We start from the raw sequence: 19,224 nt of genomic DNA, 5'->3' as shown, positions 1-19,224 counted from the left end.
TTATAGGGGATTAAAATTATTCTTAAAAAGTTTGTTTTAGGTTCAAATGAAAATACAATAGATGCCTTCAAGCACATTAGATCAATCGTTTGGCTTTCACCATATCACCTATTATAGCTTTGCAGAATGAATGATGACAGTTTGTAGCTTTTTCTTAAAAAGGTCAACAGGAAACAGGAAGGAGAAGGACTTATAGCCAGTAAGGGAGAGCCGTATAGAACATTCATACCCTGGTAACTTATCAAGCATTACAGTTGCCATAGCAACTGCCAGTATGAGGCGCTGGTCTGTTAAGCCTCAGTGCTGACCTCCACTCTACCCCCTTCTTCTGACATATATTGTGGTCTTCCTCTGAAACAATTTTCCCATAGGAAATTATGTTAATGGAATTACTCAGCTCGGGGGTAAAACTGTCACCATCCTAACACCTTAATTAATTGTACAGGCAATGATTTAAGTACCGATTTTGGTAACGTCACAATCATACAAGTGTAAAAAGAAGTTAACCTCTCATGTAATGTAAAAGTACTTTCTGCGTTATGATTTTGATTATTTTATTTTAATACTTGCTATATTACTTGTTTTTTTTTTTTTTTAATTTAAAAAAAAACTCTGAAGAAGAAGCATGCTTTTTATTCAACAGCAACAAAATGTTGTTAAAGAAACAGTCTTGTCACCATGGCTGTTTCTTTGCAGCCTAAAGACCTTGACTCATACAGTGTAACCCAAGATCCTCAGACTGACTAAATTCTATTGAACAAATTTTGGATTTAGTCCGAGAAAAGCTGTGGGTGTGTGAAGTCTTTTTTTTTTTTTTACAAGAAAATTTGCTAAAATAGAGGAATAACAGTTTCTCCCCATATTGGCCACAAGTAACCACAGACTCACCCTGACATCACTTGTTTGCTGCTTCTTTTCTAAAAGGCAGATTGAGTCAGGCAATATAGAATACTTACAAGCTATTTTGGGCCCAATTTACTGTCTTTTCCCACAGTTAAAATAGAGCCTGTTTTAAATTATCATTAATAAGCTACTAAGTGACTGTAGTTGTGCTGTGTAATTGGCTCATGGTGGGTTTCATGGTGGCTTTCCTTTTTATGGTTAAGATCCTGTTGTTATTTGGGGATGTTAAACTACTTCACTGCCTCAGCTTACCACAACCACAAATAATACACACAGCACCTGAAGCTCACAGCACAGGAGATTCTAATTCATCATTAGGGTATTCTGACTCATTTAGACAGACTGTCTGTTGAGTGACTGACTTAAAGCTAACTCATCGTAGGATTTCATTTTGCCGCAGAACAAGTTGAGTACCCACCCGCTCGCTTGAGTAGAAAGACAATAACAATAACAGCCGGTTCCTATTATTTTTTCCATATATGCCATCCCTCCAAAATGGCACAGTCCCCTACAAACAACAGGAAGAGTGTATAGGCTTTGCCTTGACAACGGGTGGATATGGCTTACACACCGGAACCTCCCCACCCACATTGACCTAACATTGTCTTTAAATCCTCAGGTCCATTCCTAGAAGTGAATAATACTTCGCCGTGCTGCAGCCAAGGCTATTTAAAAACTATTCTTCTGGTAATCTCGGGAGAGTCCATTATACTAAAAAAAAAAAAAAAAGGCCAGATCTGACCTTTTCAGCTCAAACAATATTATGTCACACACATCGGTCTATGTTCAAGGTACGAGCATAATTAATAATTACAGGTCACAGCCTCTGCATGTGCATGTTTGTGGCATCATGAGTGCATTTCAGTGTTTAGAGGTTACAGGATTTATAGCATACATGTGCACAACTCCCAGCCTTCAAAGACTGGTTTTGGCTGACTTGTTAAGAACACATCTGTCAGCATGAACTACAAGCATCCCGTGCCTGAACACAATTATAAATGTTTCTTATCTCCATAACTATATGCAAGCAACACACACACAGTTCTTCACTATCTGTCCCACCTGCTATATTTAGCACCATGCTACATTAGCACTTCACACTCCATTGAGAGTGCACGCCGCAGCAAGATTTGATAAGAGAGCACACGTTCCTTCTCCAAGACGTTCACACTCATGCACAGTACACATACATTAGGCTGTATTTATGTCATTCTTATCACAATGTACGCTTCCTCCTTTTCCCATTTCCTCTCTATCCGTCTGTCTGTCCATTGTTTTCCCAGGCTGTTAAAATTCCTGGACTGTTACTTCTTCCTTCATTTCCCCTTTTTTTCTTACCATATCCTGGCAACAGGAGAAATTGTTTACATGTTTTTTTAGTCTGACTCTTTTTTTTTTTTTTTAAATCTTTGTTTGTGTGCATTGCATGTTTGGGAAGTGTCAGCAGCAATGTACCAGCTTGGCTTCTCTCTCCCTCCCTCTAACGAGAAACAGACTCAGATGGTGTGTGTTTATGTGTGCGCTGAGCTCTGATCAAACAAAGCAAGGGCACTTCAATTGTAGGAGGGGTAGAGGGGGCACAGAAAGCTTCATCACTCCTCCCCTGAACTCACTACACGCACGCGCACATACACACACACACACTACTCCCAACCACAGGGCAGGAAGCACAGTCCCTGAGGGATGGAGGAGGGGTCAGAAGGAGGGGAGACCTAAACGCCCCCCCTTCCAGTGAAGTTACTGGAGAGGAGGAAACTTTACACACTTTCACTCTGACGGGCCTACAGAGGCTTAGGAAGTCGACATGCTCTTCAAGGACTTAACACATACGATGAGGAATACATCTTTGTTATAAAGAGGAGAGATCTGCTGTGGACAGGACTATCAGCTCCTTACTGGTGCTCTAGCATCTTTTCCCTCCACTTTGTGAGCTTCTTCCTTTTATACTTTTCATCTGGGAACTTGCAAAGAAAAGGATTTGTCTCAAAGCTCTGTGGATTCATTGTGGGCTCTGTTTTTTTGATGAGCTGTATTTTTTTGTCTTTAAACCTCAGGTGTTCCAATGGCGTCAACTGGAGAACCTGTACTTCAGAGAGAAGAAGTTCTCAGTGGAAGTTCATGACCCCAGGAGGTAAATCTATGACACATAATGTGGAGGCAAGCATATCACTTATTTTAAAATTGATTGCTACAATACTATTAGATTAAACTACTTAACTGATGGAACGTGCTGTTAAATTCTTTCCTGTTAATATTTGGAAGAAGACCATGTTTCTCCTTTTCTCAAGCCTTTAATGTATACCTTATTATAGTAACAACAGTAGAATTCTGCCTTTTTCCTTTTGGTGCAAGCCTCTTTGATATAGAAATTCCGCTAAATTGTCAAATCAAAGCCATAACAGTAAATCTGGTATTATTGCGCCTGTGAAGCAACATCTTGCCACAACTTTGTGTGCTTTCACACAGCAACGCGTCATCCCACAAATCAGATAATTAGATGTGATTACATGAATCTGTCATGTTCTCTATCAAAATGCACCTGATGAGACCCCAGAAGAAATTAATAATGCACACAAACACACATGCCAAAAACTCTCGGTAATGGCCCACAAAAAGGGCTCACATTTGTATGATGGGGCTGTTTTGCAGCAAAAGTGACCTCTGCTGTATTTATTTAACCTGGCTCCATATGTGGAGTGTAACCGGGCAGGAAAAGCAGTCAGACAGGGTGAAACGGCGAGCAGCGGTGTTTTCTTTGAAAGGAGCTGTCATTAGTGTGAGCTAACCATGAGTGTGTGTTTAAATAAGGATGAGCAAACAGGGCATCATCGTGTGTGGCTGTGCAGAAATAAGCTCACCAGCCTCCAATACGTGTCTTTCCTCTCCACTTTATTGCCAGTAAAGTGGTACTCTAATAGTTGGAGAATTGGGAGTGTTTCTACTGTTGTAAATGTGTTTGCCGTCCTTTTGTTGCATTCGGTGTGTATAAAGAGGCCTTGTGTCCGCTTCTACTGTAGGGCGTCTGTGACACGGAGGACGTTTGGTCATAGTGGCATTGCTGTGCACACTTGGTACGCCTGTCCAGCCCTCATCAAGTCCATCTGGGCCATGGCCATAAGCCAACACCAGTTCTATCTGGACCGCAAGCAGAGCAAGGTCAGTCATCGAACCCTCCCCCTTCTACATGCATACTAGACCACAGACACCATTAGAAGTGATGGTTGAGATACAAGCTCTTAATGACGTCCTCTTGTTTCTGTGTGTGTGTCCAGTCAAAGATCCATGCAGCACGCAGTCTGAGTGAGATTGCCATCGACCTCACTGAAACCGGAACACTGAAAACCTCCAAATTGGCCAACATGGGCAGCAAAGGCAAGATTATCAGCGGGAGCAGTGGCAGTCTGCTCTCCTCAGGTCAGTATACAAATATTTGTATCTGGGGTGTTAGAAAGCAAGAGACGATGACAGGAAGGGAGAAAGACTGATATGTGAGTGCATTTTTGTGTGGCGGTATTGGTGTAGGGCGTTGGTTGACAACTGGATGGACAGAAACAGCTGGTGACGCCGTCAATTGTGCAAGCCGAATGTTCTCACAAACACTATATACACATCACATCCCGTGCCTTTCTGTCAGTGTAACTACCAGCTCTTCCTCGCCCTCCATGTGGCATCCTCCAGAGTCCCTGGCCTCTAAATTTAGTAGTTATGGGAATGAAAAGTTCAGGAGGTCAAAGGACAGCTTTTGAATGGCATTTTAAAACAATGTTGATGTATGCTGAACAAGTTATGACAGTGACAGGATGATTAGAGTGGACTTTAAAACCTCTTTAACCAGTTTGTTGAAAGTAATCATGGTTACTATTATGTATTTAATTTCTCAACATACATACAATTATACCATCCCATAGTCTCCACCCTGCTCTTCTTTTCCTTCCTATTTTATACAGATTGTGTCATCTGTTTACTCATTGTCATGTCATTAGTCCATAGTCCACTGCTCATTGAAGGCCATGTTGCCTTGGCAGTGAAAGCATGTCTTTGATGCTAATTGATAATGATGCAGTCTTATGAAGGCCCAATTTCTACTGCATGGTAACTACACAGCTCGCCACAGCAGGTACTACCAGGTACTATTTCGAGCACCTGACAAAAATAAGAACAGGTAATCCTCAGTTTATGGTGTTTCGAGTTTTGCCGTTTTGTGGTTATGGATGCGCTGCCACTAATTATTAACATTAAGGCTGTCAAATAATCAAAATTTTTAATCAGATTAATCATTTTTTTTTCCTAATTAATTCATCATAATTAATGATTGTTTGTAACTGTGTCTGAAATATACCAATTTCTGTTGTATTTTATTGAAAGAGAGATAAATGGCATTAAATATTTGTATAAACAGCTCAGAGTTAAGTGAAAATTTAAATCAAGCTACAAGATAGCACATGTCTGTCACACACTAGTTTCTTTAGCAGAGCATTTGAAACATACTTTAACCATGTTTTTATGAGCAACGGGGGGTTGCGTTCAAAGACACTACGTCATTTTAAGTTGAATACATGTTTTGAGTGTACTTTCTGGGCTTTCCGAGCATGCTTACAGTAAATGCAGCAAATTGTACTTCCGCATTAAGAGTTACAAAGTAAGTGATATGAAGTAGTAACATATAGTCGCGTCGCTATACACTTCACTTTTGTTCTTTTTAGTTAACTATTTAAGTTTAATCATCATTATGACTCCCAAGGCAGTGAGGCAGACTCATCTGGTGGCAGCGTGTAAAAGTAAAAATCTAAATATTTTAAGACTCTAGGTGGAGAAATCAACATTGGTTGCATGCCCAGTCTAAGCTGCTCAAACGCGGCGACCATCATTATGGATAAAGATGGTATCTTTGAACGTATGGAAGGATCTGCTCCTATGAAGTGGACAGTGATAACAGCATAAGCAGTGTAGTGTTTTCATTATTGAGACTTAGTAGGTCTGGCTCTCACTTCTTGTAACTGCGCAGTGTGCAAGGGGGATTGGGATAAAAACGATAAAAGTTCTGTTCTGCTAACATCCTGTGTTCTTTTTTTTTTAATTACCGTTTCATATAATTCTTGTATTTACTGGGTGACTGTGTGATTGTTATTTTGAGTGACTTTGGAGTTTACTTAGGTCTAATAATATAATGTGGGTTTGAGATGTGAGTTACATCACAACCTAGGAACGGAACTTGTAGGACTGCCTGTACCCAAGCTAACATATGCATGCCCTGTTGCTGTGCTTTAGCTCTGAACACTGCAATATTATACTTCACAGTCTTGACTCTGCTGCAGAGGTCTGTTTTTTCCTTGTCTTCAGTCTCTTCTTGAATAAAATTTCTCCTTAGCATGACTAGCAGTCACTAGCCAAGATATAAATACAGGAGACACTTATTGTCCTCCAATTTTTAACTTTCAGTTTCACTTTGTGAAGTGTAAACACTCATCAAGCAATGTGCATTTGCTAATGGATTAAGACTTGTTCAGAAGCTAAATTATACATCCTCTGACAGTAGTTTAACAATGCAACATGCAGTGAATTAAAGTGATATGTTTTTCTTTTCACATGACAATTCTGCTACAACTTTCACAGCAGGTGAGTCTTCTGTTGTTCTTCCCTAAGGTCACTTTGAGAGCAACAGTGTGTGTAGAGTTTGTCTTTAATTTAAAGGAGTGTTATAAAACAAGACTGGCACCAACACAGGGCCTCTGGGATTGTGCGTCACCAAATTTGTCCTCCACTGCTCCCCCTTTCCTTGAAACAAACAGCTTTGTTATCAAATTGTTCCATTCACTTCCCTGTAAACATCCTGCGAGGCTTGTGCAGGTGCATGAACAATCTGCCCTCCTTTTTTCCAGCCTGCCTCAGAAAGGCCAAGACCCCCACAACCGCAAACACTAACATGCCTCTGACTCCTGCTCAGACCTCTGTGCCCTTTGCGCCCTGCAGGCTCTCAGGAATCAGACAGCTCCCAAACAGCCAAGAAGGACATGCTGGCAGCACTGAGGGCCCGGCAGGAAGCTCTGGAGGAAACCCTGAAGCAGCGACTAGAGGAACTCAAGAGCATCTGCATCAGAGAGGCTGTATGAGAAAACACAAGAGAAATTCAACCGCGTCACTTTTTAGATCTTCTTATCAAGCTTGTTGTTTCATTTGCAGGAACTGACAGGAAAACTTCCCAAGGAATATCCTCTAGATCCAGGAGAGGAACCTCCTACAGTGAGGCGGAAGATAGGTACCGCCTTCAAGCTGGATGAGCAGAAAATTCTTCCTAAGGGAGAGGTGAAGCTCAAGTTCTTTGATTAAACATTAACACAGTTTAATTGATTGATCGTGACGGTGTGCCGCTACAAAATAAAAGCCGCGACACCTTAACTTCACTTTGTTTCTTATTATCAGGAAAAAGAACAGTATCCCGTAAAATGTGTAGTCAATTGACAACAGCGTGTCACATGCTAAGCCTATCTATGCCAGCGTGTGTGATCGCTCACGTTTCAATCTCATTCCACTTTCTGGCATTTTTGATTACATGCCTAGCTGGCGGCATCGAGCTAGCTCTGAGCTACAAGTGGCTATTACGTTCATGGGATAGATCCATCATCATCATCGCAATTTACTTTTTGTAAGTGTCACTTTAAAAGCTTGTTCTCTTGTTATCATTTAAATTTATGGCTTGTCTTCAAAACTAGTTGTGTGTCGAAGTTGTGCACCTCAAACACAGTGTGTACAGCTTTAGACAGTGACACTATCACAGGGGTCTTCGACAGCTAGCCTGTAAGCTACCAGTAGCTCACTAGCTGATGTTGAGTAGTTCACTAAAGAATATTTGCTTCACATCTTAGTATTTTTATAAGTGTTCTATTCAAACATGACACCTGTATTTAAGGACAAATGAGCACACGCAGTGGAGATGTGCTTTGTAAATAAATTGCCATTTAATTGTTGGCAGTGCTCTCAGCAACTTTGTTCAGGTTGATGTTCAGCTAGTTGTTGAAAAAAGCTAAAAAAAAAAAAAAACTAATAAATAAAAAGTCATTAAAAAAAAAATTATATTTGTCATTTTAAAAAAAATTGCAAACGCAGCAGCGGCATGACACAGCGGCAGAAGTCCGCCCTCCCATGCAGCCCACCACCACAGCTTCAAAAAATCCTAGGGGAAACCCTGACTAAAGTACTAATGTTAAAATGTTCCATCCCATTGACTGAACAAGCAAATGAATCCAAAGCTTGATGCACCTAGTTTTGCCACATCTGTCTTGTACCACATGTTATGTGTGCCATGGTTACATTTTATTCTGAGCAGCAGCACTTCTAAAAATAGTCTGGCAGGGTTCTCTCTGCAGGAAGTAGTCGTTTTTGCACGCCTTTGTATATGCATGGGTGTCTATCACAGACGTTGTATGCTTTGAAAATAATCCAGGGCCTCTTATCACAAGCCGGCAGAACATTGAACACTCTTTAACACACACACACACACACACACACTACACAAGTAGTGTGTGCAGATGTTAGTAAGAGAGATTCCTTAAGATTGAGGTAGTCCACTAAGAAGTGAATGCAGCACTAAAAGACACTGATATGAACACACAGAACACAAGGCCACTTGTAAGGATGTAGTACTGTGTATATATACAGTCATGGAAAAAATGATTAGACCACTCTTGTTTCTTCAGTTTATTGATCCATTTTAATGCCTGGTACAACTAAAGGCACATTTGTTTGGACAAATATAATGATGAGTTTGATATAAGAGCTGGTATCTATCAAATTCAATGGTTTTCTTGATAATAACCAAAATCACTTAAGTTCTTACATGAATAGCTATAACTATATATATATATTTTGTTGTCATTGTTATGTTTGTCCAAATAAAAGTACCTTTAGTTGTATCAGGCATTAAAGTGAACAAGAAACTGAAGAAACAAGGGTGGTCTAATCATTTTTTCCATGACTGTATGTAGGCGAAAATCACACTACAGTATAATGTATGTCCCCTTTATCAATGCATACTTCTAAATATACTTGCACCAGGATTTTGACTTGGTGATCCCAGCTTGACAAATCCTAGAGTAAGTCTTGAGAAAGAGGGGTTTATATGGACAGGAGTCTGTTATTATTGGAGCGATAGTGTGTTTCTATACAGAGTATTCAGTGGTGAGAAAATCTGCTGCAACAAAGATACATTATTTTTGCAGTGTGTTTTCTCTGGCAATCTGTGTGCATATGTGTGTCCACCCAAATAGAAAACATGGGTGAATTACAGTGTCTGCAAAATAATCCTTGTTGTTTTTGGACCGCATGTTGGTAACTTGATAAAGCAGGTTCCCCATGATTGTGTCAAGACTGTTTGTTCATATTTGCATACGTGTGCTTGTCCTAGGAAGAGGAGCTAGAGCGCTTGGAGCGGGAATTCGCCATTCAGTCCCAGATTACCGAAGCAGCCAGGCGCCTTGCCAGTGATCCTCACGTGAGCAGCAAGAAGCTGAAGAAGCAGAGGAAGACATCTTATCTGAACGCACTGAAGAAACTTCAGGAAATTGAGAACTCTATAAATGAATACCGGGTTCGCTCTGGCAAAAAGCCAACACAGAGGGCATCGCTTATAATAGAAGGTACCAGTATGTCTATGCCAGTGACTCTAATAGACACCATTTTGTCCATAATTTGGCCATACACATCTCACCTCAAGCGGACTCCACCTGTGAAGCCATTAGGTGGTTTTAGTACCATGGGTTGCAGATGAGGTATTTACCACACTGCAGTGCATGCAGAGAATGGCATCTGTTTAAAGTTTATGGTCGAGTTTAAATAGAAATTGTTACTGTATGCAGCGTAGCATTCTGGAGCAGAAGCTACAAAACATTTCAACATTGACTGAAAAGAATTAATAAGAGATTGCAAGGAATGGGCCGGAAAGATTTTGACTTGATGTATTCCATGTAGGACAGACACAACCCAGTACTGTCCTACTGGTATTTTATGCAGTTGAGTAAAATCAGGCCAATTAATGAGAAAATGTTTTTTTCCAGTACACTGTGCTGTTAAACCTCTGCTTTAAGTTTAAGTTTTACAGTCATCACAACTTCCAATGACATTGCAAAATGGGGTTATAATTACTGGTCGAGTTGACATTGTTCCAATGTTTTGTTTTGTTTTTAACCCCTCTTGTCTTTCTGCCCGGTAGAGGCCAACATTGGCTCAGAAGACAGTTCACTGTCTGACGCTCTGGTCCTGGATGATGATGATCCTCAAGTTATCGGTACCCCCAACTTCTCCCCGATCGCTTCGCCTCACAAAGGCCTTCCTCCACGGCCGCCATCCCACAGTCGTCCCCCACCGCCACAATCCCTGGATGGGCTGCGGCATCTGCACTATGCACGCACAGATTACGATAAATCGCCAATTAAACCTAAAATGTGGAGCGAGTCGTCTCTGGATGAGCCTTATGAAAAAGTCAAGAAGCGCTCCTCTCATTCCAGGTAGGACTGTGTTCACTAGTGTTATGTATTTTGTTAAATGCGGCCCAAGACACTCCCCATACACAAGGAAGTGTAATTCATCTAAGTATTTTTTTGTTCTTTGGCTGTCTGTTCAGTCACAGACGATTTCCAAGCTCTGGCAGCACAGAAGCAGGAGGTAGTAACTCTCTGCAGAGCAGCCCCATCAGGAGCCTCCCTCAATGGAACTCTCAGTCCAGTATGCCGTCCACCCCAGACTTAAGGACCAGGACACCACACTATGTACATTCCACTAGGTTAGTCCTCTTATTCAGGCAAAGGAACCCTTGTCAAAAGCTTTCTTTCTGCACTCTAGATCCTTGTGTCAATTGTGTTTCTGGATTCTACAGGTCAGTGGACATCAGTCCCACACGTCTGCACAGTCTCGCTCAGCACTTTAGGAACCGCAGCTCCAGCCTGGAGTCCCAAGGCAAGCTCTTGACATCAAACACTGACACACACCCGCACACCCTCGGCACGCTAGGCAGCCCTGACTTTTTCTTGGGCCCGGCACGGAGCTCTAATGGCTCCGATCCGTTGGACGATTGCTCCTCCTGCACCAGCCAGAGCAGTTCGGAGCATTTCTACCCCGCAGGGGGGCCCTTAGCCCCCAGCACCAATCCCAACTACTCCACCCTCGGTGAGGACTCGCCCTCCAAAGCTAGGCAGAGACAGCGGCAGAGGCACAGGTAAGACTGGCAGGAAAGGACTCCTGTTTTGTAGCTTCTCCCTAGAAAGTAATTGATCCAAGTGTTCCCTGCAGGTCTGCAGGTCATCTGGGCTCCTCTAACTCCGGCTCCATGCCAAACTTGGCAGCCAAGAACGGCTCTGTCGGAGGATCAGGTGGAGGCGGCGTCGGAGGAGGACACCACGGAGTCTACCTCCACAGCCAGAGCCAGCCGTCCTCCCAGTACCGTATCAAAGAGTACCCACTGTACGTGGAGGGGAGCCCCAACCAGGTGGTCGTACGCAGCCTGGAGAGTGACCAAGAGGGCCACTACAGTGTCAAGGCCCAGTTCAAGACCTCCAGCTCCTACACGGCTGGGGGACTGTACAAGGAGGCGTGGGGAGGAGAGGAGGGCGGGGAAGGGAGTGGCCGATTAACGCCGTCCCGCTCGCAGATTGTACGGACTCCATCATTGGGGCGTGAGGGGAGCGGAGGAGGAGGAGGGGGCCGGGCAGCGGTGTCTGAAGAGCTGCGCTGCTGGTACCAGAGGTCATCCGGGAGCCTAAAGGAGAGGAATCACTCCCATTCAGGATCCACGTCATCCGAAACAGGGTCACAGCAAGGCACGCTTGGACATGGGCGGGTCAGTCGGGTAGGGACACTCGCCAAGGGCTCACCAGGTACTTATACTTTACTTGTGGCGTCATATTCTTTGCAGTACAGTATGTCGAAAAAATTCTTAACTGGACTGCTTGATTTAAATGTGCCCTCATTGTGTGTATCAGTAACTAACCACTATCAATATATTTCTCTAGTTGCATCCCCACACAGCCAGAGGAGTATGACGCCATCTAGTGAGCAGGCAGCCACACCCACTCCCCCCTGCAGTCCACAGCACATCCTCAACTGGCAGAGCGGGTAAGACACAGAAACGGTAACATGTTTGCAGCCACAGACTAACATTTGTAAAGCTCCTCTGCACATGCTGCTTCTTCTTTTCTGACACATCTTTATCTCCGGGTCGCTTGGTGTTTCATTCTTTGTGGCAAATTTGATCCCCTTAACCTGTGTGTGACCTCCTTCCTCAATGTGGCTCTTTCTGTTCTATACTAACACACCTTCCCTTGTGTGTGTCTGTGTGCTCTCTCCTGCTTTAGAGGCACAGCAGACAGCTCTCCTACTGAAGACGTCTGTCAGTCTCCTCTTCAGCATGGCTCTGGTGTCTAGAGGTACTGTCCCTAGTCCTGGGAGGGCCACTGTTAGCAAAACAGTGGTGATATCAGTCATGGTACTCCCACTTTGACTGTAATCCGTGCATGTGCTCTGCTCTGCTCTAACACTGATACTTTATTATGGCTCGTTCCCTGCAGGATGGTACTAATAAAAGATATACTTCACCTTATTCTTTACATGAGACTATTCTTTAACATCCCTATCTTCAGCACTTAGCATAGCATAAGTAAATATGGTGGAACCTCTAAGATTGCACACAGTGTGTACCAGCATGCTGGTCAACCACTGATTTGTTTGGATTTTGAAACGGGCATTCTTTAACATTCTTAAGTGCCACGAAAGTGTAAAAATAAGTTAATCCCACTCTCTTAACATCATGTAACTTGATGTATTCTAGTCTAGTCTTCTATTATCTTTTTCTTTTGTTGAGGGTTGTCTAAAATCTAAAAGATTTGTGCAATTTAAACCAACATTTAGGTTGTATTTTGAACAAGAGCTCAATGACTTTAGTGCAAAGGCGGTATGCTGAAAAATTAAAAGGACAAGGCGTCACTATTTGTTTAATAAACATGCTAGAACAATACAATCAAGGGCAAGATATGCTTGGCAGGTAAATATACTGTACCAAAGGACAAAAACAGTCTACATCTCTGCGTGGTGTTGTGGGTGACAAAGCATATTATAACTGTCTTTCAGTCCTTAGTAGAATAGTAACATTACCTGTAACTAGAGATGCTCGATATTGGCTTTTTACCGATATCCCGTTATTGTCCAGCACTTCATTACCGATACAGATATCAACCGATACAGACATAGGCAGCAGATCTTCCCTCAAACTATTATCAGGCCACATATCATGTCATAAATCAACACATTATGCTTTTACTGTGATGCCACTGGATGCATTTTACAGATAAACACTGTTTGTGCAAAATATGACAAATACTGCAATATACAATGCAAGTTAGAGAAAAAGTTCCGTATGTTAACAAAAACAAAAGCCATTTAAAAATCATTACCATTAGTCAACTAAAATAACATGTTCTGCAATTAAGACAGGTTAGTCTTAATGAATTCACAAATAAGAATTCGATTAAATAATGCCGGTAATGACTCCGTTAGTAAGCTGCACATTTCTATGTGGCACAAACATCCGTATGAGAACAAAGATTTCAAAGTATGACACTCTGGACTAGTCAATCAGTGAAATTATAAAATGGGTTCATTGAACACGTCAGGCATGAACGCAGCATGAAGGAAACCTATTAGATTACAAGTATTAAACGAAGACTGCCTAACTAGCAATTTCATGGCAAATTGCATATCTACAATCCAAAGGCAAAACTTGGTAATAATACAAGATCGAGGGCATGTTTAGCTAGCAAGCTCGTTGCTATGTGGAGAACGTCATCACTATCATTATTGGCAGAAAAGCAGATACTAAAATGAATAGGTATCTCATTTTATGCCGATACAGGCCTGTAATGTTCCTAATTGTAACCATTTCAATGTGCCCCTAATCATCTGTTATGATGTTATGCTGTGGGACATGTTTATTTTAACTTTAGAATACTGTATTCTGCCGGCCAATACATAACTGAGCTGTGCACTTTGAACACCGCTGCATTAGAGGTTCCACTGTAAAGGATGAGATGTTATTTAAGCTTATTAGCCTGACTGTGGTCTGACACTGACTGTCTTTCACTGTAGGTCCTTCAGTGACAGCTGTTTCCTAGGCAGCCCCTCGTGTTCGGAGCTGGCAGATGTGCAGTGGTACAGACGCGACAAGGCCAAACCTGGAACCCTGGTGTGAGACCTTCAGAAAAAGGGCCCCCTTGGAGAAGTCCCGGTATTAATGAAACCTTCCCTCCACCGCGTCCTGCTCACAACAACCAAGAACCTCATCGCTAAAGCCTGACACATATCCATCCCGAATCATTCCCCCACTTGGGATCAAGCGACGGCGCGTAGTAGATGTGGAAAGAGAGCACAGTCATCCACTCCCTAAGATCACTTTCATATTTGTCCTTCTTATAAACTCCAATCCACTCGAGGATTCCTGCTGGTTTTGAGCCACCAGTTTAAAAACAAAAACATTGAACTCTATTGGGTTAATTTTTCCCTGCGTATTTATTACAAATTGAAAATAAAAAAAGAGATTCCTCCTCCCAGTTTTAACCCACAACCAAAGACTGGATTCGCAGATCGGGCCAGGGTTCCCTTGCAGAAACGTGATGGATGGAACACGATCTGGACTATAGCAATAAAACTGTTGGAATTGTGTGGTGATGAGGTGGACAATGTCGTGAGTCGTGCTTGTCGGGTTTGGGCGTCTATCTCTGCTTACTTTTAGTGACTTCACTGGTGATGGGTTCATGTCTTGAGCCTTTCATCCAGTCCCTGCAGAACTGAGAGACGAGAGCATTCAGTCCATTCTAGTCCGGCCTCAGTATTGGATCCATCTTTTTGACAGTACTGTTTCTCCTTCCTTGGCTATGCTACACTCTGACCCCTTTTCCACTGTGACTGGTTCGAAGCTGGTTTAAAGTACATTTTCAGAGCTTTTGTTTTCCATTATGGTTCTACAGGAATGCTGACCTGGCACTGTATATTTTGGTTCAACTCTGGCTCCAAAGGTTTGTTGGGCTGAGTGCTGAACCATTTGCATAATGATGTGGCAGAGGTGTTACTTCAAGTAAATACCTGCCCGTTACCCCCATTTCAACTTCATTTACTCATTTCTTGTAAATATTAGAGCCCAAGCAGAGTTTAATTTAGTCAGCAAATGCCGGAATTTTACCCTCCTATTACTTAAATGTCTGACGTCCCGTCAATGCAATGAATGATCTGGAGGATTATTAAAAGTCTTTGCACATTTCTGAATATTAACTTGCTGTTTTGAAGGAGTGTGTTTCCACCACATACACACTACAAATATGAACATACAAGTCACCATCTAAGGTTATTCCTTTAAGTCACACTCATATTACATTTAGATTGTTTTTTTATGGTTATTTCTCAGGGTCTTGTTGACAAGTGAGTGAAGGATGGAACGTGAGATTAACAGGCGAATTGGTGCGGCATCTGCAGTGATGTGGACTCTGCATCGGTCCGTTGTGGTTGTGGCAAAGCTCTCAATTTACCGGTCGATCTACGTTCTTGCACTCACCTATGGTCATAAGCTTTGGGTAGTGACCGAAAGGACAAGATCGCGGGTACAGGCGGCCGACATGAGTTTTCTCCGTAGGGTGGCTGGGCTCTCCCTTAGCGTTAAGGTGACAAACACTGTCATCCGGGAGAAGCTCGGAGTAGAACCACTACTCCTCTGCATTGGGAGGAGCCAGGTGAGGTGGCCTCACTGGGGAGGTGTTCAGGTCACATCCAACCGATAGGCCTCAGGGAAGACCCGGGACACTTTGGAGAGACCATGTCTCTCAACTGGCCTGGGAACGCCTCGGGAGGAGCTGGACGAAGTGGCTGGGGAGAGGGAAGTCTGGGCTTCCCTGCTTAGGCTACTGCCTAAGATGGATGGATGGATGGATGGATGGTTATTTCTAGCATACAATCGTGCATTGGTCATGGAGAAAAGTATTTTATTTTGGAGAGCAGGAAGTGTTTCATTTCAGTGACAGAGCTGTGTTTGCTCACTGCTTGATGGGAATGTTCAAGAAGAAATACTGTAGTTCTTTACTTGAATATTACACAAAATAATGCGCTGATCTCCCTTTTGTTATTTCCTGATGGGAGGCGTAGCCATTGTGACGTAATGACATGGCTCCCCAGGACAACGGAAAATGAATCTGCGTAGAGCCTGTTCACGGCCAACACTGGTTCAGCTCCAGCTCTGACCTAAATCTGCACCAGCACCAAAGTTCGCTGCAGTGGAAAAGGGGTATCTGTGGACAAAAGTATTGGGACACATGGCTATTAGAGTTGGTCCCCTTTGGATTAGCAAACGCTTCACTAAATTGTCCAAAATGTGTTGGTAACAGGAAGGCATTGGCAGTAAGGGGGATCCAACCCAGGAGCAGCTGATCTACAACAAAAGTCAACAATGTGAACCACGACCTAACCCAAAAAGAATGCATGTCCCAGTACTAGTGTCCATATAGTGTAGTTCCCAGCACCCTTAAGTAGTCATTGTCTGTACAGTATGGCAAGATGACACACACACACACATACACACAGACAGATAACACTTGTATACATGGGTGCTATTTTTTTTTTTTTTTTTTTTTTTGGAGTGCCAAACAAACTTGGTGCTTTTATATTTCTACTGAAGCCCACACATTTACAGTCGACATCAGCAAGGCAAGATCAGCCGTAAATAGTCATGTTCGTGTCATGTTGGCACCAGAAATACAAAAGCACAATATCCATGCAAAACCACACACACAAGGTGTCACACGCCATTCACTCCAGAGAAAAGCCATAAGCGAGTGATCCTAACAGGGTTAGAAAAGCACACCTGCTTTTGTGTGAAGGAAGGAAGCAGGACCTCTTGGAACTTGTACATGAACGCGCACAAATAGGAAATAACAGATCTCACAAAGGTGGAAATGGCGTTCTTTTTCAGTGTTTCCATCCATCCATGCACGATTAGGTTCCCAATTGAATGATTCTGCTTGTGGCCTGAGTGCATTCAAAAAGTGTTGTAAACTCACAACCCGGCTCCTCCACCCTCCTACCTGCGCATGTTCCAGTGAAGAAGAAAGATCTTCCATTCACGTTAGTGTTGCCCCTAATTATTAACGCCCCCTATTGGTGACTTCGTGGAAATATTTTGGAGCCCAGTGTGGTGAAGTGCAACACCCCCTTTCCCCATCTCTTGTCTCCATGGAAGAGAATTGTAACTTTTTATCAGCCTTTTCCTGTATGCCTAAAGGGACTTTACATTGTTTTAACATTCACCTGCATTCTTTTAACACTTTCACGTTCGATATTGGGATTTTTTTTCCAGCTTTTTGACATTGTAACAACCCCTTCCGGTGCTACACAGTCGACCCGACCTCTTTTGCATTGTTAAAACCAATAGATTCTTAACAAGACAAGAAGCTTATTTTAACAGACAAGATGAATAGTGACGCACTCCCCTTATAGCAGACAATAGAGCATGTAACTTGTTCTCTTCAACCGTTAACATCAATACATTTAATGTGCTGTAGGTAAAAAAATGTGGAATTGATGATACAAAAAAATAACTGAATTCCACAGTTAATTTATTCTTTTCTATTAAAAATTTGTATAGTAACTTTACATTTTTCAAAACCCTGTCATTGGAAACTGATGATGACATTTTTTCAGAGACGCTGTGGTGGTTCTTGAGATTAAGAAAATAAATTATTGATGAATGTTTGCAAGACTTCTGTGCTTTTTGTCTAATGTAACACAAGAACCCACTATGGATTTTAAAAGGTATCATCAGAACACAAATGTTGACTGAATGTTAATGCACTCTCTGATTTTAAATTCTTTGTTCGTTCCTGGTGCAAGAGCCCTACTGTTTTTTCCCTTTCATTATAGTGCAAGACACCCCTTTTTTGTGAATGGAGCCAAGGTCATGTGGGTGTGTGATGCTAAAGCAATGTTTCTGGCTTTGTGGTCATGTAGGGCCGTGATCCCCAACTCCAACGCACAGGAAAAAAAACAATTTTCCTTGATGTTTTATTTTGAAAAGTGGCCGGATTCTCTGTTACATCCGGCTCACTTGACGCATGCTCATTATGCGTGTGCTAACTTTCTGTCACCGCACAGATATACTACTACTGTATTTTTAGCATTTTTATTTCACCTCATATATGGTCTGAAATGCTGATACTATGTGGGAATGCATAAAGGTAAGTTTTGATGACTTAATTGAGTGCTAATGTGCAAATTTGTCTCAAGTTAATTCATGTTAGCACACTGCCTTTTACCACACATGTCAAACAGCGATGTAATAATGATGGGTCGGCATTCAGATGTTGTTCACGTCTTCGTTTTACACAATACATACGATAAATTAGATCGCTATAATGTACGAACCCCGGTCCGTGGGAGATTTGTGGGAACTCAAGCCGGTCCGTGGGTCAAAAAAGGTTAGGGACCACTGATGTAGGGTGATTCATGCGTCTTGTATCACGTCTTCCTTTCCTGTGGACACACTTCGTCTTGACAACCTGACTTGAATCACTTCCGCCAGCCCTCACCCCATAGAGGATTTCCTGTATTGGAAAAAAGGATATGATGGTCCTCAAACATGCAATGTATGAGTCAGCAGCAGCTGCATGTCAGGAGCTTAATATACTTAATAGAACAGCTGCACATGGCAGACCATCATTGTGACATAGCTTGAATTACCACACACAGAACAGGAGAAGCTGTCGTGAGGACACCCAACCTCATTATGGTCCTTTCTTCTTCCTCCGTGTCCATTCCCTAATGAATGCCATGTTTATCCATGTGATCGCTGTGTTCCCATAGCAGCTCTCTCTCATAGAGCAGCCAACAGCTGGAAACTGTTAAGACATGGCGTGAGACACTAGCCTTGCTACACTTGTATAAGTGTGTTGGTGCGTGTTCATATATATATAGTATACTAGTACACTGCTTTCTCGTCTGAGTGAAATCCTCCGTCGCTACAAAGAAGACTCATCCACCGTGTGTGTCATTTGGAAAACGTGTGTCATCAGGAACACTTTCAAAGGTTTTTTTTGAGAGCTTGGAAAGTTTGCAGCACTTTATTTGGAAAACAAAAAGGAAAAATGGCAACACAGACCATATATATAAATATTGATTATAATGGATGTAATCATTAGAAATGGAAAAAATATTTAAAATTGTTTAATATGTATAATAAATTAGTCATCATAAACGGCATTTTTTTGTTGTTTATTTTATGCAGCATTAAGCATAAAATCATTA

At 42.3% G+C, this 19,224-nt stretch overlaps 1 protein-coding gene across 14 annotated transcripts in view; it reads left to right on the top strand.

Moving 5' to 3' along the window:
• The window catches only part of frmd4a (FERM domain containing 4A), a 126,017-nt gene extending 107,332 nt beyond the window's left edge, over window positions 1-18,685 (top strand). For 4 of the 14 annotated variants that reach the window (XM_054777042.1, XM_054777041.1, XM_054777036.1 and 1 more), the window contains 12 exons: window positions 2,958-3,034; window positions 3,918-4,059; window positions 4,176-4,317; window positions 6,871-7,007; window positions 7,084-7,206; window positions 9,305-9,536; window positions 10,109-10,403; window positions 10,520-10,678; window positions 10,772-11,110; window positions 11,185-11,768; window positions 11,904-12,006; window positions 14,032-18,681. In XM_054777042.1, the coding sequence (XP_054633017.1) occupies window positions 2,958-3,034; window positions 3,918-4,059; window positions 4,176-4,317; window positions 6,871-7,007; window positions 7,084-7,206; window positions 9,305-9,536; window positions 10,109-10,403; window positions 10,520-10,678; window positions 10,772-11,110; window positions 11,185-11,768; window positions 11,904-12,006; window positions 14,032-14,134 (2,436 nt within the window). In that variant the 3' untranslated portion in view covers window positions 14,135-18,681. Of the gene's footprint in view, window positions 1-2,957; window positions 3,035-3,917; window positions 4,060-4,175; window positions 4,318-6,870; window positions 7,008-7,083; window positions 7,207-9,304; window positions 9,537-10,108; window positions 10,404-10,519; window positions 10,679-10,771; window positions 11,111-11,184; window positions 11,769-11,903; window positions 12,007-12,245; window positions 12,318-14,031 lie in introns of all 14 variants that reach the window. The other 10 variants (XM_054777029.1, XM_054777034.1, XM_054777040.1 and 7 more) reach the window with 8 other exon arrangements.
• The last annotated feature ends 539 nt before the right edge of the window (window positions 18,686-19,224 follow it).

Source organism: Dunckerocampus dactyliophorus, chromosome 5 (assembly GCF_027744805.1).
Source record: "Dunckerocampus dactyliophorus isolate RoL2022-P2 chromosome 5, RoL_Ddac_1.1, whole genome shotgun sequence".
NCBI classification, from domain to species: domain Eukaryota; kingdom Metazoa; phylum Chordata; class Actinopteri; order Syngnathiformes; family Syngnathidae; genus Dunckerocampus; species Dunckerocampus dactyliophorus.
The sequence above is the reverse complement of the archived record's forward strand: the minus strand, read 5'-3'. Positions and strand labels throughout refer to the sequence as shown.